The sequence below is a fragment of the Alternaria alternata genome (genome assembly GCF_001642055.1).
Source record: "Alternaria alternata strain SRC1lrK2f unplaced genomic scaffold CC77scaffold_4, whole genome shotgun sequence".
NCBI classification, from domain to species: domain Eukaryota; kingdom Fungi; phylum Ascomycota; class Dothideomycetes; order Pleosporales; family Pleosporaceae; genus Alternaria; species Alternaria alternata.
Genome location: NW_017306193.1, coordinates 1,334,178 through 1,360,551, shown reverse-complemented (window position 1 = coordinate 1,360,551; position 26,374 = coordinate 1,334,178). Strand labels below are relative to the sequence as shown.

The 26,374-nt window shown below is 51.1% G+C and overlaps 10 protein-coding genes across 10 annotated transcripts; 6 read left to right on the top strand and 4 right to left on the bottom strand.

Moving 5' to 3' along the window:
• Nucleotides 1–190: 190 nt before the first annotated feature.
• On the bottom strand, nt 191–3,030 carry CC77DRAFT_648116 (hypothetical protein). The gene is made up of 2 exons (XM_018532617.1): nt 986–3,030; nt 191–928 (listed from the first exon to the last, which is right to left on the bottom strand). The coding sequence occupies exons 1-2, from the start codon at nt 2,882–2,884 to the stop codon at nt 380–382; spliced, it is 2,448 nt and encodes an 815-aa protein (XP_018389525.1). The 5' UTR covers nt 2,885–3,030; the 3' UTR covers nt 191–379.
• Nucleotides 3,031–3,407: 377 nt separating this feature from the next.
• Nucleotides 3,408–4,870, top strand: CC77DRAFT_983284 (MFS general substrate transporter; the record flags this gene model as incomplete). Its single annotated transcript, XM_018536138.1, has 3 exons — nt 3,408–3,596; nt 3,661–3,777; nt 3,824–4,870. The coding sequence occupies 3 exons, from the start codon at nt 3,408–3,410 to the stop codon at nt 4,868–4,870; spliced, it is 1,353 nt and encodes a 450-aa protein (XP_018389524.1).
• Nucleotides 4,871–5,312: 442 nt separating this feature from the next.
• CC77DRAFT_648222 (hypothetical protein) lies at nt 5,313–6,779 on the top strand. Its single transcript, XM_018532618.1, has 2 exons — nt 5,313–5,340; nt 5,397–6,779. Exon 2 carries the CDS (start codon nt 5,810–5,812, stop codon nt 6,596–6,598), a length of 789 nt encoding a protein of 262 aa, XP_018389523.1. The 5' UTR covers nt 5,313–5,340; nt 5,397–5,809; the 3' UTR covers nt 6,599–6,779.
• Nucleotides 6,780–6,786: 7 nt separating this feature from the next.
• Nucleotides 6,787–9,565, bottom strand: CC77DRAFT_1092254 (methylenetetrahydrofolate reduct). Its single transcript, XM_018529623.1, has 4 exons — nt 9,308–9,565; nt 8,516–9,252; nt 7,591–8,465; nt 6,787–7,538 (listed from the first exon to the last, which is right to left on the bottom strand). Exons 1-4 carry the CDS (start codon nt 9,392–9,394, stop codon nt 7,261–7,263), a joined length of 1,977 nt encoding a protein of 658 aa, XP_018389522.1. The 5' UTR covers nt 9,395–9,565; the 3' UTR covers nt 6,787–7,260.
• Nucleotides 9,566–10,078: 513 nt separating this feature from the next.
• CC77DRAFT_647838 (Triosephosphate isomerase) lies at nt 10,079–11,262 on the top strand. The gene has a single exon (XM_018532615.1). The coding sequence runs from the start codon at nt 10,172–10,174 to the stop codon at nt 10,937–10,939; it is 768 nt and encodes a 255-aa protein (XP_018389521.1). The 5' UTR covers nt 10,079–10,171; the 3' UTR covers nt 10,940–11,262.
• Nucleotides 11,263–13,613: 2,351 nt separating this feature from the next.
• Nucleotides 13,614–14,874, top strand: CC77DRAFT_929381 (hypothetical protein; the record flags this gene model as incomplete). Its single annotated transcript, XM_018534101.1, has 6 exons — nt 13,614–13,782; nt 13,833–14,019; nt 14,072–14,216; nt 14,266–14,434; nt 14,486–14,758; nt 14,810–14,874. The coding sequence occupies 6 exons, from the start codon at nt 13,614–13,616 to the stop codon at nt 14,872–14,874; spliced, it is 1,008 nt and encodes a 335-aa protein (XP_018389520.1).
• A 997-nt stretch (nt 14,875–15,871) lies between these two features.
• CC77DRAFT_1058588 (NAD(P)-binding protein) lies at nt 15,872–16,582 on the top strand (the record flags this gene model as incomplete). The annotated part of the gene is made up of 1 exon (XM_018528146.1): nt 15,872–16,582. One exon carries the CDS (start codon nt 15,872–15,874, stop codon nt 16,580–16,582), a length of 711 nt encoding a protein of 236 aa, XP_018389519.1.
• Nucleotides 16,583–16,732: 150 nt separating this feature from the next.
• Nucleotides 16,733–19,874, bottom strand: CC77DRAFT_646955 (OPT superfamily oligopeptide transporter). The gene is made up of 5 exons (XM_018532613.1): nt 19,066–19,874; nt 18,337–19,014; nt 18,002–18,283; nt 17,689–17,952; nt 16,733–17,634 (listed from the first exon to the last, which is right to left on the bottom strand). The coding sequence occupies exons 1-5, from the start codon at nt 19,438–19,440 to the stop codon at nt 16,828–16,830; spliced, it is 2,406 nt and encodes an 801-aa protein (XP_018389518.1). The 5' UTR covers nt 19,441–19,874; the 3' UTR covers nt 16,733–16,827.
• A 1,312-nt stretch (nt 19,875–21,186) lies between these two features.
• Nucleotides 21,187–22,544, top strand: CC77DRAFT_1017703 (hypothetical protein). The gene has a single exon (XM_018524462.1). It carries the CDS (start codon nt 21,435–21,437, stop codon nt 22,509–22,511), a length of 1,077 nt encoding a protein of 358 aa, XP_018389517.1. The 5' UTR covers nt 21,187–21,434; the 3' UTR covers nt 22,512–22,544.
• Nucleotides 22,545–22,584: 40 nt separating this feature from the next.
• On the bottom strand, nt 22,585–25,134 carry CC77DRAFT_1017702 (class I alpha-mannosidase). The gene has a single exon (XM_018524461.1). The coding sequence runs from the start codon at nt 24,757–24,759 to the stop codon at nt 22,840–22,842; it is 1,920 nt and encodes a 639-aa protein (XP_018389516.1). The 5' UTR covers nt 24,760–25,134; the 3' UTR covers nt 22,585–22,839.
• Between the last annotated feature and the right edge of the window lie 1,240 nt (nt 25,135–26,374).

The window sequence follows — 26,374 nt, the reverse complement described above, 5'->3', positions numbered from 1 at the left end:
GTATGAGCATGTGATGAGGGTATAAGAAGATGGGGATCTAATGCTGATACGAGACTATACTACATCTATGCTACAAAAGTCATACACCGCTCTGCTCTCTCTTCAGAATCATGATGCGCCATTCCGTGGTTTCCGTCTTGCCATTCCTTGCTATTTTCTTGTCCTTGCACTTGCAAAGAAAAACGACACCCACTGTATCATCCGAGTGGTTAACGCCTTTTCCAAATGCTTCTAAAAAGAGACGGTCTTTACGTCTCGCACTCGACGGAACAGAAATCATTGTTGCTGTGGGTGACCACTAATCATAAGCGCTATGCTATCCCGATAAGAATCCAATAGAAGACCGGTCTTCATGTCTGACGAAGACAACTCAGCCAATTCAAATACTCCGACACCACCTCTCCAAGCCCTTGTCACCACCCTTGATCCCCTTCAACACCTCACCCACCTCTTCCAAAGCAACATCACATCTCACCATCCCAAAAGCGCCAACCTGTCCTTGTATGACCGGCATAATCAAACCCAGGTCCACGAGACCCTCCCATTCTCGTCTCGCTACATCTTTGCCCCAAACTTTGCTCGCTCCGCTACTCGAACTCAGTCCGCCAGCTGCTGACTGAATGCGGGCTCGTGATGCAAGAGTGACATATTCGTCGTAGGCCATGTTGAAGTTGCACGTGTCGGAGTCATGGATAATATCCAATCTTGCGGCAGCGATAAGAAGGGAGAGAGACAGCTGCGAAAGTGAGGGAATGAGGGATAATTTGGAATCCGGAGAGTTGAGTACGTTGGCGGGTTGGAAGGGTGTGGTGGGTGAAAGTGTCGCGGTGGGAAGGAGAAAGGAGGTTAGGATTTGTGGGACGGACTTCGTGAGGTAGAAGGACGGCGCAAGATGCTGGGTAAGGAAAGAGCGCGATGAGAAGAGTTCCTAGTAGATCATCAGCCTGGTCATGACGTCGCAGTAGTGAACTGTTGAGGAACTTACGGATACGTTGGCGTTCCACTGTGATAGCGCATCTTCTGTTGTGTCGTTCTTCTTTCCCTTCTTTGCCGGTGTACTCTTGGTACCGCCCTCTAATATACCTCTCTCTTCGACGCTCAGTTGCTCCGGCTGTATTGACAAACAGGCTTTACATGTTTCCTGGAACGCAGTAAAAGTTGTTGCTAGCCTGAGATGCACATAGCGATGGCTGAAGCGACTCTTGACTCGCTTCTCGAGACTGTTGGTCACGTCGATACGTGTCGTTAGTCCTAGTACCGCAATGGGCGCTTTTCGTGATTGTGCGATGTCGAAGAGATTGTAAAGCAATGTCTGGCGGGGATGTTGAGCGAACAGATCGAACTCGTCCATTACGAAGACGACAGCTTTGGCGACCTCGTCAGTCACTTCGCCAGTCTGTTCCGATGGGTGAGAAAGTAGAGCGAGCAGCGTCGCTAATGTGTCCGCGTAGTTTTTTCCTGGCCCGCTCCCATCCTCTTCGATGTCCATCTCCTTGCCCAGCTGACGCCAAATCTCTCGCAGTGCGATCTTGTCGTCTGTATGAACGAAGCCGTTGAGTCGTACGACATGGTATTGGCCACCATTATCTTTGGAGACTTCAGAGAGGACTTTGTTTACGAGCGCCGTCTTTCCGCTGCCCCGAGCTCCAATGACAAGCATTGAGTTGCCTTCACCAGCGGCGATGGTCTGTTCGACAAGTTGGTACACAGACTTATACTCATCGTCCAAACCAACCAGAGGTGAAGGACGTTTGCCAGTAATACGGTCCATGACAATTGTCTTCAGTAGATCAAGCTCACGACCAGGCGCCAGGTTACTGTAGATGACCGAGGGCGTGAGCTTCTCTTTCTGAGCTGAAGTAGGCTTATTGAAAGGACTCGGTTCTGTGGGGTCCAGCACACTATCCAGGAGGCTGTTCCCGTCTACATCCATTTCGTCCTCGTCGTGTCCGTTGGCCTGATCTTCCGCATTCGACCAGCGCTCTTCGTCATTGTTGGCGATATGATCGGTGCGGTTGAAGCGTCTTCGTTCACTAGCAGTCAGCTTCCTGTTGGTTGTGGGAGAGCCGTCGCCGAGTTCGTCGGCGCTCTCCGGTATGGTTGCTTGCTCTCCTACAGGCTTTCGTCGCTTGACCGACTTGGAGGGCGTCGCTGCAATTGCCTCTTCCGACTCTGATTCCAGCGCTGTAGCCTTTTTCCTTGTACCGGTCGCTGGCTTCCGTATCGAGCGTGGCCTCGAGATCTTAGTGGCCTTGGTGTTGTTCTGCAACTCATCTGCTTCTTCATCCTCTTCTGCGATAGGGCTAGGCTCTTTCTTCTTCCGAGCACTTGCTCGTGGAGCTGCTGGTTTGCGCGCAGACGCAGCTGGCTTTCGGACAGCCTTCACAGGCGTGACAGCATCTTTCGATTCGCCCTTTGCATCGTTTGCCTCTTTCAAAGCGTTCCGACTTGCGACTTCCGCTTTCGTAGGTCGCCCCTTTCCTCGCTTGGGCGGGATGGCTGTTTGTATCTCCTCCTTGTTCTGCGCAGCAATTGGTGTGTTCTCTTTGGATGCTTTCTCTGTCGGTTTGCGGGCTCGGACTGGTCGCGAGGATGCTGCAACGTTCAATGCGCCTTCGATATCATCATAGACATCAATCTCTTCTGCCGCTGCTGCACGCTTCGCCGGTGTGCCGTTTGTTGCGCCCTTGGTCAATCGACCTTTGCGTACTGGTGCTGGCTTCTTGACCTCATCCTGTGCAGCGTCGCCGTTCGTATTTGCGGCGGATTTGGTCGCAAGCCTGCCAGAGGCTTTCCGTGTCGACGGCTTTGTTGATGGGCTCGGTTCGGTGCGCTCCGAGGTATCGAGCTTTCTCCGCTTAGAAGATCGCGGCGAGTCATCCATGTCGGCACTTGGGGGTGATTTTGGATTACAGGTTAATAATTGGTTGGTGTCTGTTATTGAGAATGCATCATGGTTGTGGTATGAGGAAATGTTTCGAGGTCGCGAATGCCCTGGTCAAGGCGCGTCAATCCCCAAGTCGCGTCGCGCTAGAATTCCGCTCCTGGGGCGCCCCTGCATCATGCCAAGAGCCGTCCAGCCTAGCTTCTCCATAACAAGAACACCATCAAACATCACATCGGATTATCCTTCAACACTGCCTGTGAAGACATGTCAGATGGCGACAGTGCCATCGTCAATATTGCCATGTGTGCTCCAGTGCCGCTACCATCCATGACTCTTGCGCTTTTCCGACGGCTCCAGAGCTTAGGGCTCCCGAGCCCCACTGAACCGTACATCTAATGCGCCCTACATGTACAATTGAAAAACAAGCTAACATCGCTACTACCGACTCCACCGTGCTACAAAGGATACACATAAGTATGAGTCTGCTGGTACAGCCTTGGGTCTCGAATAAAGACACTCAATGGCTTCAACTCAGAGTACTCAGGTCGACTTGACCACTTACCCACAACAACCCTCTTCGGCTGCAACCACAGACATTGAACTATTACAAGAAAACGACCAATCCCAACCAACTAGCGACAATGGATTTTCACTTCCGCCTACTGATGGTGGCAGGGATGCATGGCTCTGCTTGTTTTCCTGCTTCATGGTAAGTCTCCTGTGCAAGAAATGCATGTGAGACACACACTGACTTCGCAACTCCACCTCTGCAGCTGGAGGCCATGATTTGGGGCTTTCCCTCCTCTTACGGTGTCTTCCAAGAATACTATGCTACTAGTGAGGAGTTCTCTGGCCAAAGCAACGTTGCCGTTGTGGGTACTTGTGCAATGGTATGTCCTAGTAGTTATTCAAAGACCAAGACTAAGACCTATCCAGGGTATCATGTACATGGATATTGCGATATGGTTCGTTGTATTGAAGTACTTTCCCAAGTTTCGCATTTGGGCCACACCAGTTGGTTTAGTAGTCGTCTGCCTTGCCTTGGGCCTTGGATCACTTTCAACGAGCATAACACACCTCATCATCACTCAAGGCATCTTATATGCACTGGGCGGTGGTCTCGCATGGACGCCAATTCTCTTCAACATCGAAGAGTGGTGGGTACGCAGAAGAGGATTTGCCTATGGAGCTACTATGGCCGGCCTGGGATTGAGCGGGGCCATTCTTCCTCTCATACTTGAGTGGCTGCTACACTCCTACGGATTCCGGACGACTTTACGAGTATGCGCACTCAGCTTCGTGGCTCTCAACTTCCCCATAGTCTTCTTCTTTAAACCTCGCCTTCCGTTGTCTCAAACATCGCAAAATAGGGGGTTCGACCTGTCGTTCTGGACCTGTTCCAACTACCTGATTCTACAGTCCGGCAATATCATCCAGAGCCTTGGATTCTTTCTACCAGCAATCTATCTACCCACTTTCGCCCGGTCCATTGGTGCAGGTAGCATCGAAAGCACTGTCACAATCATTCTTGTCAATGCTGCTGCATTTGTCGGGTGTCTTTGCATGGGAATTGCGACCGACAAGTACCATGTCACAACCTGCCTCATGGTCTCTGCCTTGGGCTCAACAGTCGGCATCTTTCTCCTATGGGGATTTTCCACCTCACTGGCGCCGCTATACATCTTCTGCATAGTCTATGGTGCTTTTGCTGGGTGTCAATCGAGCGCCTGGAGCGCTATCGTCGCAGACACTCAGAAGAAGCGCAGAGGCGCAGATTCTGGCTTCGTATGGGCGTGTCTATCAGCTGGGAAAGGCGTCGGCAACTTGTGCAGCGGCCCGCTTTCAGAAGCTCTGCTACATGCTGGTGATTGGAGTGCAGGTTTTGCGTATGGTAGCGGATATGGAGCACTGATTGCATTCACAGGCGTGACTGCACTACTGAGTGGCTGGGGTTATGCTGCAAGGAGGATCGGGTGGATATGAACTGAGGCTCTGGATGCCTGAGGATGCCTGACGTACTTTGGATGCCAATCTTTGCGTTCCGCTGAGCATACGTCACACATCACGCCTTTACCACATGCCAAACACCAGGCAGGTCTCCCGATGCTCAAGTAAACGATGTGACTGTTACAGAGCATACATGGTCGGGAGGTGTTTGCACCAATCAGCTGGCGATATTTGGTTCTTGGCGGCGAGTTACGCGTACGCATGAAACGGACCCACAAGTACCATTATACGCGATCGACCCTTCCGTGCCTGGCATCAGCATCTCGACCTTTCTCTCGAAACATGTTGGTCTCTCTATGCAATCTATCCATGGCCATCGCAGCCTTGCTTTTATGCTGATTACCGGCTTGGCCAATGCTATTCATCTGTTCACAACGCGCCTATGGCTCGCACAATAATTCTATTGGACCGCAAACGAAACTACAGAAGTGATCGGCATGAATCCCGTACTATACTCTCCGAATCATGCTTGCCAGATGGGACCTGTCGCTAACCCGCAGAGATTACTCTAACCCTTCGGCGCGTCTTCGCAAAGGCTTGATCGATCTTATCTGTAACTAGCAGGTCGCACGGGCGTTCTTCTCCAGCAATGTCAAACGACTGGGCTTTCTGGGGCTTGCGGGAACCAGGTTTTAGATGAACGAGTTGTTGATCACGACTGGAAATCTCCGGACGAGGATATATACCTTGGATTTGGCCTCATGTTGGATGGCCATCAACCAGTTCTTCACAGACAGTTGTCTCATACACTCTCTTTGAGCAGGCCTTTCTTCGCTCTTGTCGTCATTCTCTAGATATCCTAGCGGTATACATACATTCTTTTGGCTGTGCCACCATCTTTGCTATCAACATCGCCTGTCTCTCTCTGTCTCAAACACTTCTTCTACATCTCGTATCAAAGACATCACTATCAAGATGAAAAACGCCGTCATCCTCGCCGCTCTTGCGAGCACCACAGCGGCTTACCCGTTCAGCGACTACCTCGACGCCATCTTCGGCACCAAGGAGTCCCGTCATGCTCCTCCTCCAGAGCTGATGCCCGGTTTCGCCCCAATCGGAACCGGCACAGCATCTGGCATTCCTTTCCCTACAGCAACAGGAGCATTTCCCATCGACGGTATGCCACCTGTCCGCCACCGCGTCCGAAACTTGGCTATCGACTACCAGCTCGCCCCAAGACAGGGCCCCGGAGCCGGCAGCGCGCTACCCAGCTTCTCGTTGGCGGAGCCCACAGACGGTACTCCCGCTCTGCCTACAGAAACGGAGGGAGGCTTCCCTGGCCTTCCCACAGGACTCCCCACAGGCCAGCCTGACGCTCCATTCCCATTCCCAACGGGTGGACCCGACATGCCTTCCCCTACTGGCGGCTTTCCCAAGCCCCCTGGTGGACCTGATATGCCTTTCCCAACCGGTGGCTTTCCTAAGCCACCTGGTGATGGTCCTTCTCCATCAGACATTCCTTTCCCAACCGACCTTCCTTTCCCCATGCCCACCGGTGGCTCTCCGTTTCCCTTCCCTGGTACCGGCATGCCTGGTCTGCCCACTACAATGCAGACTCTGACTCGCGGTCCCCAGCCCACGGGTATGCCTGAGCTGCCTGGTTCGGAGAACGGCGAGCAAGGACCTGGCGATGACGCCCCAGGAGGCTTCTTCGATTGGCTCAGCAGCCTGTTCGGCGGCGGCAAGAGTGAGATGAGCTCTTAGAGTCATTGCTTTCATCACGTCTACCCCAGAAAAGGGAACGTGGTGAAGAAAGGATGGAACAGTGTGTACGACTAAGACGTCTTGATGGCGCGACATTTCAATTCTTTCCACATACTTTATACACTCACACTTGATCCCAAAACATAGAGAAACAACAATGTACGCCATATGCTTGTCTCAAAACCTTTGCACATGCAGTGAAGCTCTCAAGACTCGAAGATAGTATGCCCTATTCTATTTCAAAGACATCTACTCAAAGTTATAGATAAAGATCGTAGTGAAAAAATTGATCACCGCCGTTGAGGGCAGTGACCGGGTATCTTAGAAAGCCATATCCTACACTATGCTATTGAACTTTTTAGGTTCCCGCACCATATCTTTCGTGACGGTCGTCGGGTTGAATAGACGCCTCCCAGATGCTTGTGCATGATTGCAGTGCAAATCGTAACCTTTTCCTTTCAATGCCAACCATAACCGATATACGCCAAAGAACAAAGAACCAGAGATTCGCGCTTGTTGAAATGAAAGAGGTCTGCTGAAAGCAGGAGCTCTGTCGCGTAACTTGTTGAACACCAGACTAGGAGCGGAGATTTCTTAGAAGAAGACTCATCTCAAATTGGTCTTGGCGTGTTGAATGCAGTAAGACCTGGAGTTACGGAAGCCTAGTTGGACATTGCCAGGCTTCTCATGCCGTTGGTGACCTCGACAGCGGCTGCTTTGGCAGCATCGATTAGGCTTGGATTTTCTTCCTTATGGGGTTCAGCTTGCTCGCCGTTCGTGCCGTTGGTGTGGCTACCGCCGTTGACTACCTTTGTCGCTTCGTCTCCGTTTGCGCTAGGAAGATCAACGCTGGGGTTGACCAGCGGCTTATCCATGTCCTTGACTTCTAAACCGTCGAAGATGGGGAAGATGCCACGGGTTGCGTGGAAGTCGTTGTGTACTGCAAACAAAGCATTAGTAAGAGAAATGTAAGTGTAATCGAATGTACTTGCCGATATTCAGGAGGTACCAGGTGTCTACGACGTCCTGGATCACGTAACGCGATGGACTGACACCTGCATGGCAGTTTGCCCATTGCTGTCCAAGGCGGTAGAACTCGTCCTTCCAGGCGAGGAAGCTCACTGTTTCAACAATGGTTGGCTGTACGATCTCCTTGCCTGGGAAGACACCCCATGTAACAGCGTTCGGTCCTTCGTTGGGAGCATTTGTCTTCAAATCGCCATCCTTATTCACAGCATAGTAGGTGAATTCAGGATCGCGTTCGAGACGCGTGATGATCTCAGAGATGTGTTCCGGAGAGACGAAGACCTCCAGGTAAGCCTTTTGGTAGACATAACCATTACGCGGGCCCCAACCAAATACCGGGTCTGAAGACTTGGCTCCATTGACAGCAGGTTGGGAATTGATGGTCAGGAATCCGCGGCGGTTCAGATTGATCAGATCGTCCTGGATAGACCCAGCTTCGGTCGTAATGGGCTGTTCGCTCCACGGCAAAGATTCGAGCTTTCCTTCCATATAGCGTACGAAGAGTTCGGATAGATCTCTGATCGACATTGGTGTGCCCCATAACTTGATGTTCTGCTCGTTGGTACCCTTCAGACCGATGCCGTAAGAATCCAACTCGCCAAAGGCAGGTGAACGCGAATCTCCCCAGCGACCGTTAGGGAACTCGTCCCAGTCTTGTGTGCGAGCAATGTAGGATCGGTTGCGGTTGCGCCAGAAGATTGGTCGTACGTTCTCGTCTCGTCGGTTGAGCGCCAGCGAAGGCCGCCATGGAAGAGGCTTCTCTAGTGGTGACTCGGGGTCGGGTAGGAGGTCTAGCTCTTCAAGGACCATGCGGGTGGCTTGCGCGAGATTCATAGTGTAGCTATATAGGTATGAGAAAGATTATCTTCTTGTGACGAGGGGACGACTTACAAGTGCAGGTGTGTGATACCAGCGTCGATCAGCTTCCGACACATTTCGGCGACTAGATGTTTGCCGACTTCACGCACTTCGACGTCATCGTTCTTGACAGGCTCCAGGGCCTCAGTCCAGTGCTTCGGGATGTTGCATCTCGTCCATTGGGCCCTCCGTAGGAACGCGGCATGGGTGTGGATGGGCATGATACCGGGAATGATGGGAACGTCGATGCCCTTGGCACGAACCTTCTTGACCCACTCAAGGAAAAGGTCAGTATCATAGAACATTTGTGTAACAATGAATGTTCCTCCGGCATCAACCTTCTCCTTGAGATGGTCGATGAGCTCGTCGACATCGTCATTGTCGTCGCTGCCTTCGGAGTATCCCGCCACACCGATGTCGAAATGGTTTCCGTACTTCTCCTTGATGTAGACGACGAGATCCTTTGCATAGCGGAAGCCACCTGCTGTTGCCTCCCACTTTTCTCGCTCACGTGGCGGGTCTCCCCTCAAGGCGAGGATGTTGGTGCAGCCGGCATTGTATGCGTCTCGGAGGGCGTCGTCGAGCTTGGACTTTTCCATATCGGTACATGTAAGATGCATGCAGGTCTCGAGGCCGTAGACGGATTGTGCGACCTTGACCATCTCGCAGGTCAACTTGGAGTGGCGGCCACCAGCGCCCCAGGTAAGATCGATGAATTGCGGACCGAAGCCATGCATGCGGTCCATGCGGTCGTAGAGGTTTTGAACTCCCTATGTGAAGTCAGCGTCTCGCTCGTCGTGTCGGGAGTTATGAGGGTATCGTTACCTGCGCTGTCTTGGGCGGAAAGAATTCGAAGGAGAAGGTCGGCTTGCCCTCCTCCCTCGCCTGGAGGAGTTTCTGAGAGATGTGCATGGCGGAGAAGTATGAGACTAAGTAAAGGAAGAGAAGAGAGGAAAGAGAATCTGCGTCAATTCTTCGCAACGTTAGTGAGAGGACAATATGAGGAATATGCACCCCGCGGTGAGCTCAGGGCGGGATATGCAAGGATGCTGCGTACTGCGGTGTTGACCCCCCACGAGCTATCCAAAGTATCTTTTGCGAGCCCAGCGATCTGCGAGTGTCCGCGACATGTACCACTGTTCTCTCTTGCTGTCAGTCAGTGAGCCGGAGGGTTAGTGATGCGTTGATGTGCAGTTTTCCTTAGCGGAAGGTCGACAGTAAAGAGGTTAGCGCAGTACGGAGGAACAATCGGAGCCTCGCCAAGCAAGGCGCATTTTCGGCGACAAGCCATGACTACGCTGCAGGTGACACCAATTGGAGAACGCGTGGCTATGCGTGACATGTGGTAGACGCGCATCATTCACAGAAGACGGTGAAAGCACTGCAGCAAGTCGCAAGTCGCGAATCGTGCATAATATAATGTGGCATTGCATGTGGTGATGGGATGTGGCATGAAAGCCCCACAAACGTGTCCGTCCCACACCTGTCCCCTCCACCGATGACGGGTTTGCTTTCCCTTCCCCGGGTTTACCCTTTACGGTAACCCCGGATCATCGTTGTTGCGCAGCTCCAAGACGTCTTGTTTCTGGTACATAGTACTCGTAGAGTGACTGCTGGACAGCTTCCTCTCTCTCTCTCTCTCTCTCTCTCTCTCTCTACACACATACACGAACCGCCGCTGCCGCTGCTATGCCGCCTATCGCTCGACCCCGCCGCCTCGTCGGCGTCTCGCTGAAGATGTACTTCGACCTGCCCAGCACGCTCTCCTACATTCGCGGCGTCTTGCAGCTCGACGGCGACGCCTGGAATGCGCGCATAGATCTCTTCGTTATCCCCGACTTCGTCTCCCTCACCGAGTCTGCCCGCATCCTCGAGCCCTCGTCCATCATCCTGGGCGCGCAAGATACCTTTTGGGAAGACAAGGGCGCATACACAGGCGAGGTCAGTCCACTGGTGCTGCGCCAGGCAGGAGCAAGGATAGTAGAGATTGGCCATGCTGAGCGCAGAGCCGCATTCGGTGAGACAGACGAGACGGTCGCGAACAAGGCTGGTGCAGCAGCGAGAAACGGCTTGATACCGCTGGTGTGCATTGGCGAGAAGACACACCACAGCGTCGCATCAGCAGCTGTAGGTGCAGCTATACAAGAATGTAAACCCCAGGTCATGTCAGTGCTGGCTGCAGTACCGGACGATACCGAGGTGATACTGGCTTACGAGCCTGTGTGGGCCATTGGCGCAAAGGAGCCCGCTGACCCCGACCATGTTGTGAATGTGACAAAAGAGCTTAGGAAGATGGCTGCTGGTAGGACCGGGACCACGAGGATTGTCTACGGAGGGAGCGCTGGGCCCGGCACCTTTGCCAAGATTTCCGAAGGCGTTGACGGCTTGTTCTTGGGTCGGTTTGCGCATGATATCAAGAATTTGAAGAAGGTTATTGAAGAGGTGGGCGGGGCTTGAGGGCCTCGGAGCATCATCACATACCGTGCTGAAGCTCTCAGCTTCTTTCTGTGCATGGAGAAGAATCACATTCGGGACGGGGTGACAGACTGAAGGTTACGGCCGGAAGAGATTACTTATCTCCTCGGCATCACCACTGGCTTTGTCATGTGTACATGCTATATGAAGAGCACGACGTCCGCAGGTACTATCATTGGTATTGGCTACCAAAGTACTCCTTCCCATCTACTGTGAGAGCACGTCCAATACTTCTCCAATCGTCAGCTCTCTTCTCGAGGTTGCATCGTGCTTGACTGGTGTGGAACGCATACCTTCCGCCATCACAAACTTCGTCTGATCATCGTTGTACACACTCCACTCAACGCTACCATCTGTACCTCCCTTGATCCTGATGAACTATCTCAAACTCAGTATTCAGCACTAGGCATTCGCGGCGATTTCTATGCCCATGCTGAGCTATGGTATTCGCGAAGATCAGGAGATGCCAAAGACAGAAGAGAGAGTTTTGAACGATCAAACATCCGGAGACACCGACGATCCGGATCGCCTGTCGCTTGTCCATCAGCTTTCGGCATCTCAACACTGGAAAGCACCGAAAACCTCCGAGCACTGCCGGCATGAAACCCTCAACTCCTTATGCACCACGCTATTGAAAAATTGTGCCTTTTTTACCTCCTAGACCAACGTGACATGGCTTTTGATTGGAGCGTCGCGTTACATCCGTCGATTTCTGATAGTTTGTACGCAGCAGGAGAATGTTTTGTGGAGCAATTGCGAGAAGATGTGAGTTTAGTGGACACAATTCTCCATCAGAGTGGAAGCTATCTCCTGCGATGCCATCCTCCACAAAGTCCGAATGCCAGAGAGGGGTGCGGCATACGCCGCTAGTATGCTGGGTTGCGGTCCTACTGGGATGTTGACGGTTCGGGACCACGGAAGATGCGGTCTGCGTCTTGGACAGCTGGCAAACTTGCCTATTGCCGCCTATGAAGTCGCAACAGTGCGTTAATCGGAACGATATGTGGAAAAGACTGTGCGACTTCAGGTCAACCGGATTTTCTTTACGAATTTGAATGAAGCCAGCAGCATCCAACATTACAAGCAGAATATCTTGTATCAGATCTCAACTCCTACTCGCTTCCGTTAGGAACCCGGCTTTTGCGAATGGTACCTAATTCCCGAGGCTTTACTATGGTCAACTGAATTGGGTTAGACATCATCATATGCGGAATGTCTCCGTCGCTACCATTGGACTCCTCCCGATACGTTGTCGGATGAGCGCAAGCTACTCGCCAAATACCCTACACCTGGACGCGAGTCACACTAGATTCTTATGCCATCATGCGCACCTCGGTAGTGAAACGCGGGGGCTGAGGTCTATGGGCTTTTCCTTGCATTTCGGCGCTACGGGAGTGGCTCATCGATCATAAGTTGAACATACGACCAACACACGACAGCTTTGCCGCACAAGGCCGGACTATCTACATTCTGCACTGACTCGAGTTAGTCGGTTAGATTGTCCCCGTTGTACAGATCTGCGACCTCCACGATTGCAATATTACACCCCAGCATACTCCAGTGACGTTGGTGCAACCTTGCCGCAACCTTGTCGTTATCTCGATTACCATCCATGAGATTGCAAAACGAAATCTCATGCATATCTTTGAGATGCCGTGCGCGACATGACGTTTGGGAATAACGCCTGCACCACTCATCCGGATCTAGCGTTCTTAGCACGTTTTCCCCGCAAAGCCAACCCCATTAGTGACGGCCCGACGATCATTTAGCTCCAAAGTCTAGGCTCCGCACGCGTCCCCAGCATTCGCGTGCTTCATCTCCACTCGACTCCGCAGAACCGATCTTACGTCCTGGGGTTGCTGATCCCTTACTGGTTGTTGCTGCATCGGGTCATGATCACGTTGTGACTTTGAATGCGTACCATTGCCATTGCGACCGTTTTGGGTATTGGGGTCGGCGAGGTCTTGTCAATGCGGCGAAACTAAGAGTATGTGAAGAGTTTCACAAAGAAACATGATGTTTCTCGTAGCGTCATTGATATGAATCTGACCTCCTTCACCCGTTCATACACAGGTTCGTCATCAGCCTTATAAGATGCTCAGACGGTATCGGTGGTGGTGTGTCCAGGGCGTACAAAGTAACTGCACGAGACGCCACTGCTGTTCCTAGGGGATGCGTCGGCAGGGAAGCCACGTCCGCAGCTAAGGAGGCACTCCTCATGACTCCGGCGAATCAAGACCTGGACGCTCCCCAAGCTCTAGCCTGGGCAGATCTGCCCTCCCGCCAATTCGACTACGTGCATCAAATCCAACGCGGAACCGCAGCGGTTGGCCCTCAAACTCTTGTTCTACCAGGGTGGCCTGGCTGCACCTGCCACATAGTCGGTGATGATCCCTTGCTTTCGTCCGCAGCTACGCTTTCTTGGAATTGGAATCCGTGCCTCAAGGTTTGCGGAGCACTATTGTTACCTACACTCTTAATGACCATTGTGTGCTCCCTATATCAACCCTACTCTCCGGTTCCCTAGCCTTCTATGTCACGTTACGAGACTTCAACATCTACTACCACGTCCTCGACCGGTCATCATCACTACGATACCTCTAATTCTAATAACAACTCCAACGGAAGCGGTCTCTTTGACAACCACGTCGCGTGTATGACTTCCAATCACGATCACAAGTACGCAACAAACGACGCCCACCTCGGCGCGACTACAGCTAGAGACGCAGAAACTCTATCAGCTGGATCAACTGCGAGGAACGAGTCGACAACTAGAATGATGGACGGGCCCAACGCTTTGGAGAAAGACTTCTCTCGGCAAGAACGTAAGACTCTTTTGCGGTATACACATTCATCTTTTACTAACCTTCTCTAGCTTACGGCAATGGATATGGTGGACAAACGCACCTCGACGCCTCGGTCGATTCTGGTACTGCATTGCATCAGATCCGAACAGCGGGTAGTATCTCGATCTCTCCAGAGCTATTTGAGAAACTATATCTGTCACCACCGAACAAAGTAAAAGGAGATCTGCGGAAGACATTCGGTAACCCGACGCCTCTGTATGTCCCTCCTGCATATACACCTGAAACTTCGAACGCTGACTTTGGGTAGTGCTCTCATCGGCTTCCTGTTGTCCTTGCATCCTTTGAGCATGACCCTCATGGGATGGCGTGGTGCTGGTGGAAGTGGAGCAGCAAGCACCGGATGGTACTACTTTGCGGGTGGTCTGCTCATGATTCTCGGTGGTCTTGGTGAAGTACGTTGCTCTCAAAGCCTTTGAAGACTCTCTCTGACAACTGATACAGTGGATTCTTGGCAATACCTTCCCCTTCGTTGTCTTCTGTTCTTTCGGTGCCTTCTGGCTTGGTTTCGCTGCCACACTCCAACCCTTCTACAACTCATATGGCGCGTACGCCAATGCGAACGTCGCAGGCAGCACAGGCCTAGAATCTGTTGGCTTCAACGTCGGTCTTGGTAAGTCACCCGAGAAGAGATGCAGAAATTCGGTTCTGACCATTTTCACAGCATATTTCCTCATCATGATGGGCCTTCTATGCCTAGTCTACCTCATCTGCTCCATCCGTACGAACTTGATCTTCTTCCTTATCTTCTTCACTCTTGTGCCCGCTTTCGGCCTTCTGGCGGGCAGCTATCTCCAGGCTGCAAACGGTCGAGCAGCTCTTGCTGCCAAGCTTGCTGAGGCTGCTGGTGCATTCTGCTTCGTTACCTGCCTCTGCGGTTGGTACATCTTCTTAGCCATTATGCTGGCTAGTGTCGACTTCCCTTTGGATCTTCCTCGTAAGCCTGCCGTACCCCAATTAGCCATTTGCTCGTACTAATGTGATGCAGTTGTCGATCTTTCGAGCGTAGTAAAGGGCGCCAGCGAGAAGCGCAAGGTGGACCACATGGAGTAGATACCATTTCGAAGAGGAGCACTCGAATCGTAGGAAGTTTTAGGAGACGAATGTGTCATGCTGATGGTCGAAAGACCAATCGCGGATTGAATAACAAATCGAGGCCGCGCTATGCGGACCAGATACTCGCGGTGGAGAAGTTCTTCGTAACCTCTGTGTGGGCGAAGCTTTTCTTTCGCTTTTATCATACAGTGGTAAGAATAATAGTTCTCAGATTCATGCAGGAATTAGTAATTATGCAAAATCGTAACCTTGTAATTCACAATCCATTCTCGATCTGCGTTTTAGGGGAACTGTCGCTACGATGCAGGAAATGGTTGTGTCCCTTGATTCGCATCGGGTTCGTCTGAAGCGGCAAGCGCAATCCGTCGTCTCTATCCTACAGGCTCCATTCAGAACAACAATTTGTACGAGTAACAGAAATCGGAAAACATGAGACGAGCGTGCCACGGAGGGCATAATATCGCAGCCTTGTTCTGGTTGTCGCCGAGTACTGCATGAAACTCCATGTAACAGAGTTGACAGGTCTGACACTTCGTAACGGGATTGCGGGTCTCTCGACCGGCGCTTTTCAGGCGAACATGTGGTGCGTGCGTATACATATAGTCAACTGAACTGGCGAACATGTATAGTACTTTGTGTACTAATACTTACGACTTCTCAACGACACCTACTTCCAATTACCCTTTAATACACTACGACGTCACCCATTATGATTTACCCGGTGGAAGTAGACCGCATGCAGGACACACGGCACAACACCACCACATCGTCCCGTCCGCGGAGGCGAAGTACTTCATCAAGTCACTCCTCGCAGTCGCAAAACTTCTCTCGTCCTCACCTCCAACCAGTACCCCGAAAATCCACTTCAGAGTCCCTGCCCCTAAGAAACTCATCCCCAATTTCACATCAAACAATCATCGTAACTTCAAAGTCGCATTCGGCCAACAGCAAAGGTCACCTACCCGTACGATCCCATTCAAGAAGACCACCCAAAATGGCAACTTACTTTCTGACGGGGGCCAACCGGGGCATTGGCCTGGAATTCGTGCGCCAACTCGCTGCAAAACCATCAAACACCATTATCGCAGGCGTCCGCTCCAAATCAGGCGACATCTCGGAACTAGAAAGCCTGAACAACAACTCAAACATCCATATCATCGAATGCGATGTCAGCTCCCTCGATTCTCTCTCCAGTATCGAGTTTCGCGTCGCAGAGATCCTCACCAAAACCGGTGCTAGCCTGGATTTCCTCTTTAATGTCGCTGGGATCAACGCAACGAGCACCGATACAAGCTTGACTCTTGACCCAAAGAGTCTAAACGAGCACATGCAGACCAACGTTCTGGGCCCCGCCAAAATCGTCGAGAGCCTGAGAAAGTCTCTAGCGAGAGGCGCGACCGTGCTGAACATGAGCTCGGGATTAGGTAGCTTGACGGTTGCGACAGACGTGACGAAATGTTGTACCTACAGCATGAGTAAGGCGGCGTTGAATATGTTGACATTGCACCAAGCGAAAGATTTGAAGGCGAACGGGATCAAGGTCATTTGCATGGATCCTGGTTGGGTGAAGACGAGAATGGGTGGAAAGGGTGCGATGATCGAGGCCAAGGTCAGCGTGGAGAGTATGTTGGATGTGGTGGCTGGGCTCAAGGAGTCAGACAGTGGGAAATTCTATCGATACGATGGCGCGCCTGTACCATGGTAGATGAGAGAATTACTAGGTACAGGACCGTGACGGCACTTGGGTTGATGTAAATACTTGAAGACATCATGACATAGCTTGCGAACCATATAACGCTCAAGAATATATCACGAGTGAAAGAATGATGCAGAACTTCAGAAGAAACAGTGATGTAAGGCATACTTTATATTGCATCTAAAGCGACAGTAGACTATAAACTTCTGGCTCTGACTCTCCATCAGGGTGTGCAGCCAAAACAATCTCGCCTTTCATTCCGCTACAGGACACAAATCATAGTTTCCAGCGCTGTTATTACCCCACCATTGCGGGAACGGAATCGCAGGCCCTCCAGCACCAAAGACAGCAAATGACAGAATGAACAAGCAAGTCAGACTTGCGCCATCGAAGGCACCTGCGATCAAGTAGGAGTAGTCCCTGAAGATGCGCGGGCGGTAATTGCGAAGGTAGAATTGGGTGAAGAAGCCGACAATTGTCCAGCTAAGAATCACGCACGTCTGACTTTGGTTGTACGGAATGTAACCGGCGAATTGAATGAACTGAGGAAAGTTGATCTCGCGGAGGGAAAAGTTACCGATACGCGGGACGAATCGGACTAAGATACGGTGCGCGAGGACGATAGCGGCGCCAATGAGAAGACCCAGGGGCACAATGGAGTAAGTCTTTCCTTGCTTGTATAGATAGGCGGCGAGCGCCCAGGTCGAGGCGTTGGTGTTGTACGACTGGATGGTTGCGCCGCTCCACGATGCGTTGCCGTCGGTGTCAGCTAGGAGGTGTTTGTTGCCTGTGACGATTGAGATCATGACGGCGTAGTTGATGAATCCACCCAAAACAGTGCCGTAGATTTGCGTCATGAACATGACGCGAGGAGGGATCTTGAGGTATTCTCCCAATTTCAAATCCATACTGAGCTGGACAGCACTATTGATGACGTTGTGCGACCACGCTGCGAAGTACATGTTTCCAATCGGGCGTCCAGGCAGGATCAGTCCAGCAATGACTTTGGACAAGTTGTTGGTTGCAATACCGTTACCAAAGCGAGCATAGAGCAAGGTACTCTGATCTTTAGTCAGCCAACATCATCGATCAACGTGCTGCGGGTATAAACTTACGAATGGCGAAATGATTGTCCCCATTGCCAGTGCAATGACATAAGCCCAAATTGGGAGGGTAACGTTCTCTTTGATCACAACGACGAGACCCAGCACGAAGCTAACAAGGAGTACAACAAGATACCACCATTGCGGCGCATCCTTGTAATGCTTGGCCATGTGCGCGTGGTGGGGATCATCAAACTTTCCTTTCTTAGCATCCTTGAACGCTCTGACTGTATCGCCACCCCAAAAGAGAACAGTATGAGCGACCAATGCGCCAATCTAAGGGAGATCAGCACCCGATTGTGTATGTTGGAGGTAGAAAACTCACTGCAGCATTAGCCATGAACATGGCATAGGCAAAAGTACCCGTGATTCTCGGTAGACCGTATTGTAGCAAGGCTTTCTCATCGAGAATGCCATCAATGAAGACGCTTTCGCTTGGATACTGTTTGCCATCCTGGGTCAAGAGACGTGTCGACATGAAAGGAAGACTCCTTGAACCCCAGGCATTACCGTAGTAGATACCAAGCATGACGAAGAAGCAGACTATGAATCCGGCTGTCTGATGCAGCTGGAACTTGAGCGGGAGTGATGATTGAAAGGAAGTGATCTAGATGGGGGTCAGAATTTGTAAAGTACAAATTGTGGAGAGGGATTGCTCACGTATTGCCAATCGAACGAGATGCTGAACCAGCCTAGACCCTCATTATTGGTAGCTCCGCCGAAGAGGTTGGTTAGTATAGCTGCCTTGGACCCAGTCGCATGCATAGCAGCCAGACAAGGGATCGATACAGAGTTCAGCCATGGGAATATGTAAGCAGGGAAGAACTCGTAGACAAACATGCCAGAGAATGCGATCCAGAACCACCGGAGTGGCTTGGAGTCCTTGACAGTCTGCCAATGGAGACCCTGGAGCACCTTCACTGTGGGAAGACTACTCCAGTAAACCGAATCAACGTGCCAAACGCAGATAGGACGCATTATACCACAGATACCATAGCCGAAGAGTCCAATAGAGATGGTGCTGAAGATAACAGTGATGGGACTCAGAGGCATATCGTAGAAGAGGTCGGATGCCGCGAAGACCTGACTGCTAGGAGCTGCGATCGACGCAGAGGTTGCAGTGATTGACGTGATGGCGTGCTCCTTCAGATTCCACTCTCCGTAGTTGAAAAACGACATTATCGTGATCCATAGGGGTGTCTTGCCAACTCCGCCCTTTTCTCTCCACCGAGCCTCGAATTTATCTCCACGTGGTAGCAGCTTGACCCATCCTCTACCGAGAAAATAGGCCATAAGGACGATGAAGGTTCCTTGGATGGTGATCAGGGTGGGCTTGAACTAGAGTACATGTTAGCCTCTGCGATCCATGTATCAGGACTGTAGACGTACCTGGTAGATCTGAAATACAACGGCTTGGAACGCGGACAGAATAGAGGCTAAGAAGATACTTCGAAAGGTCACCGCAGGTACGAAGTCATCTCTCAGGGGCAGTAGGTGAGCAGCTGCGTCAGCGCCAGTAACGATGATATGGTCTTCACCATTGTCGTCCTTCTCTTGCTCGGACGCATCGTATTCGGGAAGGACTGCCTTGATCTCGGGCTCCAGGGCAACCTTCTTCTCGACTTCTCCGTCATTGACAGCAAGGCGATGCTTCTCGTCGTTGAAGGCGTTGATCGCTTCGTGGCTAGGAGGACTGATCGCTGTGCCCCCAACCGCATCGGGCTTGCCGAGAATCAACACATCACCAAGAGGATTTGCAGCCATAGTTGCGCGTGGTAGATCGTTTGATTCTCACTCCGAGGATTGAGCGGCGTTTCTAAAATATACATATGATGCTTCTAGTGCAAATGCGTTATCGTCGTCCAACCATGTGTGATCGCAGCTAGGTCGCGCGCAATAGCACGCCAGATAAGGCCCCTGTTCCAAAAAGCCGTATGGAAGCAGTTCCTAAGTTTAAAAAGGCAGGTGTGCTATACGAGAAAGCGGCCGGAATCAAAACAGTATCCAAGGGCCATGCGGCACGACGTTGGTGGGGCGAGAGTCCAACTGATTGTGCGACCTATAGACCTTATCACCTGCTCTTCTCGCATCAACTAGGATCTAGAACACCCGGCACATCAAGATTGGAGTCTACAATCATGCCGCGGGCGAGAGGCAGCGAGTAGAACAAGGGCTGTACTGTCCCATGTCGGAGATGGCTCTCCGAAAGGAATCATCTATAGTCAATTGTGAGCACAGCATGGCGGCGATCCATGAAAAGCGAGTGCTGGTGCGATCAAGCTAGATGGCATCATTCGCAGACACGATTTCGAATGCACCCGGGTGAAGGGTTTGCCGTGCTATGACCGCGCGGCAAGCCAATCGCGGCCAGACTTGATGTCGCCGAACCGTACTGCACTCTATGAGAATCCATCGGCGATATTATTACGGAAGTTGTCCATCTCGTGCGATTGGGGCACCGGGTGTATAGCGATGTTCTTGAGCGCGCGACGATAAGCGTTGCCAAGTTGGTGGCGCCGTCTTGGTCAAGCTTGTCTACAACAAGATGGACCCCTTCGTGAGTTGAGGCATACGCAAGTGGGCGGCGTTTTTGCGAGCAGCGGAGTCGTAGCTCATTTCGTCGAGCACCGTGGTTAAGGCCGCAGTGGCACCTCGGTGGGGAAAGATAGGCTGCCGGTCTTCCGAGGTCCTGTTATTGTGCTTCCCCAACGACACAGCACACATGTGTTGACAATGTCGACGTAAAGGTTAGGGTTTTCCAGTGAGTGTAGGAGAGACGAAGTGTACTTGCGCAAGGGGTTAGGTGGGCTTATACTCCGTTCTAAAATCTGTGCTGACGTTATGCTGACAGCTTGGCGTCTGACAGCATGACTCATGTTGAGTGAGAGGCACTCCTTTTAAACACTGGATGGCTAGAAGACAGAATCAAAACCAATTTTTTGATGCAGTGGCATACAGTCTATATTGAGAACCCAGCTGCATGCACCAAAACGTCTGCAAGGAACGGGTGCATACTTGTAATGCCATGACAAAAGCTACAGGAAATGTGGGAAAGAGAGCACTACAAACACCAATTTTCATAATATCCTAAGAGATTTTATGAGCTTGTCTTCTATGGAGATTGATCTCTTATTGTGTATAAGTGGAAATCTGTGTTGTAGAGTACATCTCTACGTTACAAGAGCAAACGGTTGCGGCTATCGTGATATGACGAGAGGCATTCGTAGTCTTCCTCATCAGATCTGTCACGTTCGTCACATCCACCATGTCAATGATGTATGACTCGGGGTCGCGTACAATTCAACAAGTCCACAAACACGGCATTTCTTTGGTGTTGCTATGTTTGAAGTCTCGTTAATCTAGGCCCGGGATTCAGACTGGAGTTCTTTTGGAATGCTTTGACAACCCAGGTACTGTTGTGATAGTGCTACAGAAATGTATCAGCTTAACTCCATCTTTATTGATCAGTAGAGCATTGTAGTGCGCTAAGTATCGTGGGCAAACTGCTCGAGTCTATCTACTACTATGCTTGGACGAAACAGTCTCGAAGCTTTCATTCAGTTTCTCCAATGTCTCAATGCGTGCGCTGTCAATAGTGATATCTCCCTGAGCTTTCACTGTCTTTACCCATGAGACATACACGCCCACAATAATCTAATCACTGAATATAGTCCAACCAAGTTAAGAACCCCTCTTCGCACATATGATCCCAAATCCCTCTCGTTGCCTTCTTTCTCCTGCTCCTACTCAACATCACTATGTCCATCACGCACGAGCGCGATATCAACGGCCTAGCCACCCTCTCCGTCATCGCCAAAGAAGAACAGTGTCATAGCGAGCTCTCTTTCTGCATCCCAACATCACTCGCATTCGCAAAGCGTTTGACATGGGAGCAAACCCCTTGGATTTCAAATAACCTGAATCGCAGGTCCGTGAACCCGATAGGCGAGGCTGACGCGTATCGCATTGCTCAATATTTAATTTCACATGGTCACGATGTGACGCAGAGAAATGTCCAGCGTGCGCTGCTTTTTGGAAGCACATACACACCCACCTCAGAAGGAGACAATATGTCAGAAGATATTGGCATGAACCCCCATCTCTTCCTCATCTTTCCAAACGCTTCCATGGTTCCTTACCTCGACAAGCAGTTCCTCAAGATCTGGCACGACGAAATCGTAAAACCGGCGTTCGACCGAGCGTGGAAAGACTCCGGGCTCACACTGGTTCATGGCGTTTCTTTGGACACCCCCACCCGCATCCTACCTCCAACTGGTGTGCGTACGGAGCGCGATGCATATCCAGTGTCCGGTTTTCTTGAGCGTTTGCGCAATGGGAATCCAGGTGCAGTGCGAGACTACTGGCCCGCCTGGAGAGATAGCGAGTGGCACCTCGGGCTTGAGGGAAAGTATACGAATACTCGGACTCGCATCTATCACGAAGCTTGGAGCGCTATAAAAGGCATGCTAAAGGATCATCCGCAGATGTCTTCGTATCAGAATCCGATCTTACTGGCCGTTTCGAGGATGCAGATACATGTTAACACACGGTTGAGCACCAATTATAAGTTCAAGTGCGTAGCGCAGGAGTGGGATCGGCTTGTAGACTCGCGTTTCGTCAAGCCGGCGTCTTTCCAGGTCGTCTTTGAGACGGTCATTGGCACAACGCCAGGGAGTGTTGTGGAGGATAAGCCCGTAGTGACGACTTTCATCGCGGATGAGAAGGGCAAGCAAATCAAAAGACTGGCAGATTGCGAGGAAGATGAAGGCGAGGATGCGCATCGTAGCAAGCGTATGATGATGTCGATTGCCGGTGGCTATATTTCAGACGCATAGGCTCGTTCCGGTGCGTGACCTTGGCCAGATGAGTCGGCCGAGAGATCGAACAGAATGAATAATACAGAAAGCCACAATAAAAGACGAAAGCAGGCTACCTATTTCACACGGTAGTGCCAGAACTTCATAAAAAACTGTCTGAGCTTACATTACAACGCCAATCAATGCAATGTTCCGGCTATGCTACCCAAAAAGCAATAGCGATAGTGACGCATTTCTTCGTCCGTGCCGGGTATCATATAAGATGACAATACTAATAGCAGTGTGACCTTACTCATCTCGTTCTTTATTCTCAACTACTGGCTTCAACATCATGCTTAGCCTGTTTTTATCTCGACTTCGGCCGCCTAAAGGGATGCGCCTCCGTATTAAACACCCAGTCGTCTAAGCTGATCATATCTGGTGTACTGAAGATGAGATAAAAATACTTCAGTGTTTCCGCTGTCCAGAAGCTCTCCATCTTGTTCTCGATATTGTCTTCGTGCGTGTATGGTACATCACCTACACCTGGGACAGACTTGTAACCTCGGCCTGGGGCTTTCGATGCTACAAACGTAACGTCTCTGACTTGTCCGTTCGCGTAAGGCGTTCGAGTTGCAGCAACAATGCTAGTGAACATGTCCCATGCGTCGTCCAGATATTGACGGTCACCAGTGATGCGATACATGATGAAGACAGACTCGATGGCTTCGGGTCTGAGCAGGTATCGTTTGTCGCGGATGTTGGTGAAGCCAGGTGGGATCTTGTACTTTTCTACTGCGTCATTGAAATGAGCAACATATTTGCTGCTGTAGTGATGCATTGCACCCACTTCCCAAGCCGTTTGGTTCCAGGGACAAGATTTACGAGAATCGCAGGGCACGATATCGAATGTTTCTGGCATAATACCCGTGGGTGTGGCGGAGTAGGCGTAAATACACCCCTTGGTGAGCTTCGCACCGAGATCCACGTGGTCAGGATCAGAGAAGAGGCGACCTGCTAAGCCAAACATGCCGCCAATGAAGCATGTCAGGTGCTGCATAGTTGGATCTAGCCTGGCATCTTCGCCGTGGGTGAAGACATCCCCACACAGCAGTAGGTCTTCTCCGTGAGCGCTGTCAGGCACCATGGGCCGGAAAAGCATGTACGCGTCAATCATTTCAGCTGAGTCTCGGTACATCTTCTCGTACGCAGGTTCCACGCCGCCGAGCAACGCATGCATCTTGGGGAAGTATTCGTACGTGCTGTCAGCAAGCGCACCGATCGAAAAAAAGCGTGATTGGTTGAATTCTTCTTTCGCGGCGTTCACCATAGTTGGCCACAGACCAGGTAGCCTAGTATTGTCTTGCGCGCGGTCCATCATGATAGTGATCCTCGCGACTGCATCGTAATATTTTGGCTCTGACGTGACCTGGGCAAGACGCGTAAACTCCATGGTCAAGCTTCCAAGACAGGCAAAGCAGATATTGCTCTCGGCAGTAAAGGCCGTCCTTCCTATCGCCTTGGTGTTCTCTACATGCAGCCAGCCAAGAGGTGTGTTGTTGGTTGTGTCAAATGCACGATACAGCATCTCTCCGAGTTGTATCGCTTTCTTAAGCAAGATCGGCTTGCCGCTCATGTCGTATGCACTCAATAGCCCACCCAGGTATCTGATGGTCGTCTCGAAGACGCTCACAGTGGTAAGGTTGGTCTTACCGAAGTCAATGGCTGCGACAGCCTCCACGGCCTCATCAAATTCGTCTCTGAGGCCCATGATCCAGAGCGTGTCTAGTGAATCGACCAGAGTGGCACCCCAGCCGCCAAACGACTCTTCACCCTCCGCTGTTACAGGCCGAAGCTCATCTTGTGCCCAAGCAAATTCCCTATAGCTGTCCCAGCTATGCTTGAATTCGTCCCGTACGGCGACTCTGCGTTTCTCTCTCTGTTTTCTTTGCGAACTCGTCTCGGGAAAGTGCTCGGACTGGACTCGAGGGAGTTTGTGCGGAGCGGTCGTCGGTAGCGGTATATAGGATGCGATCTTGTTCACGAAGGGCGCTTCCCGCCAATCATAGGATTGCTCTGATTTGAGGAAGGCGAGACTTGATCCGTCGTGCATGTATGCTTCGTGCTCTCTAAACGGAACGGCGAATACATCGATGGGCTGCGCGTACAACCAGTAATACCCGCCGAAAGCGACAGCCGAAAGAAGCGCATACACCAGGGACCGTTTGTGTTGCTTCGACATAGGCCGGCGATATGGGGTCCCACGGGGGACTTTGATCCTACGCATTGTGAGATGAATGCTGCGACTTATACTCTCCCATGGAGAATACAATTGGAGAAATGATGTCGCAAAAAAGAAGCAAACAGCACCGCCGAGCAGGTGAGGTTGCGAAGTATTCCAACTAAGGTATCATGTAATGTAAAAAGAAAAGATGTTAGTTGTGGTAGTGCTACCAGAGAGTATGTCGTTCATGAAACCGCCATGTCGACGCTCAGGACACCTCTCCAGTGAGGGATGTAACGGCAGTGACCCATCTGCCAAGGCAAGACCCATTGCCGATCAAACAGAAGCTACAGGTCGAATCACTTCCGGTAACCGTAGCGCCAGGAGTCACTATCGCGCGTGTCGGTGAAATATACGAAGGTGCGCACAAGCGACGGTGTACTTTGATTGATTGAGGGACGCGCATGTGTCCAGTTGTTCCGGGGACGCGCTAGGGACGCGCTCGTGCGTGTTGGCTGGGCACTTTGTGAGGCATACACGGAAAACCCTAAACAGGCATAGAATTAATATGTCCTCTATTGCAGTCTACGTTAGCTTATAGCAAGAAAATCAGCTAAGCTTAACAGCGTTGTAGTCTTCTATGCTATCGATCTGTGCCAGCAGAGAGGTGTTCAGTTTCTCCCTTGAACAGGGTGCTTGCGTCCGTGGCGCAAGCGCAATACATCAAGCCACCTTTACCAACGCCCTGCTTCTTGAGCCAGTACTTCGACATCGAAATCTGCCTGTGTCTGGCTGGATCGACCATGAAACCATTTGATCCGCAAGCACGCTCAGAAGCGGAGATGATCCGCATGGGAAACCCCTCGGCGAAATTCAGTGTGAACCCTGGAACCGGGGCGGAACAGAGCACACCTGTCTAATCATCTGCTGATCAGTACAAGTTGGATACTGCAAACACCTCCTCATTGTGTGTAGTTGGGAACCCAATCGACTATGCCAATCTCGCTGATCCCGAGACGCTTTGAATCTGAACATGTTCACGCAGCATACCCGCAGTTCCTGGAATAGGTGGCACCATCATACTAAGTACTTGACCACGAGTCTTCGATACACTCCGACCTTTTCTGGAAGATTTTGAATGAGAAGCACGTCGCGTGCGCATATATTACCAATACTCCCGCCCATACGACCCCTACGGATGAGCATTGTCTATCAGGGAAGAGGTGGAAAGAGAGCTCAATGAAGCAATCAAGAATCCTGATTCGAATAAGAAAGAGGAGGCTATCAAATTCGGTAGACTCGGTAGATTCTCGTTGGCCTTGCGTGCTATACGCTGCCTTGACTGACGAATTTACTTCCATGTGCTCTGTAATCGACGATACTGACTGCCATTATCGGGACGAGAACGAGCCAGATTAACGATCCTAAACAGAACTAGCTCTTGGCTTTAGAGGAAGACGACGACAACAGTGAAGATTCCGACGATGTAGACATTTCCAGCTTTGAACATGTGGATAGACAGAAGTTACGACAACAACAAAGAAGAACAAGATAGCGAAGAAGGAAGCGAAGACAGCGAAGACCACGTCGAAAGTGAGTATGGCGTCTCCTTGCCAGATGGAGTAAGCTACGCTGAGATTCCTGGTCTGAAGACGAATTCTAGTATTCTTATTGAAAT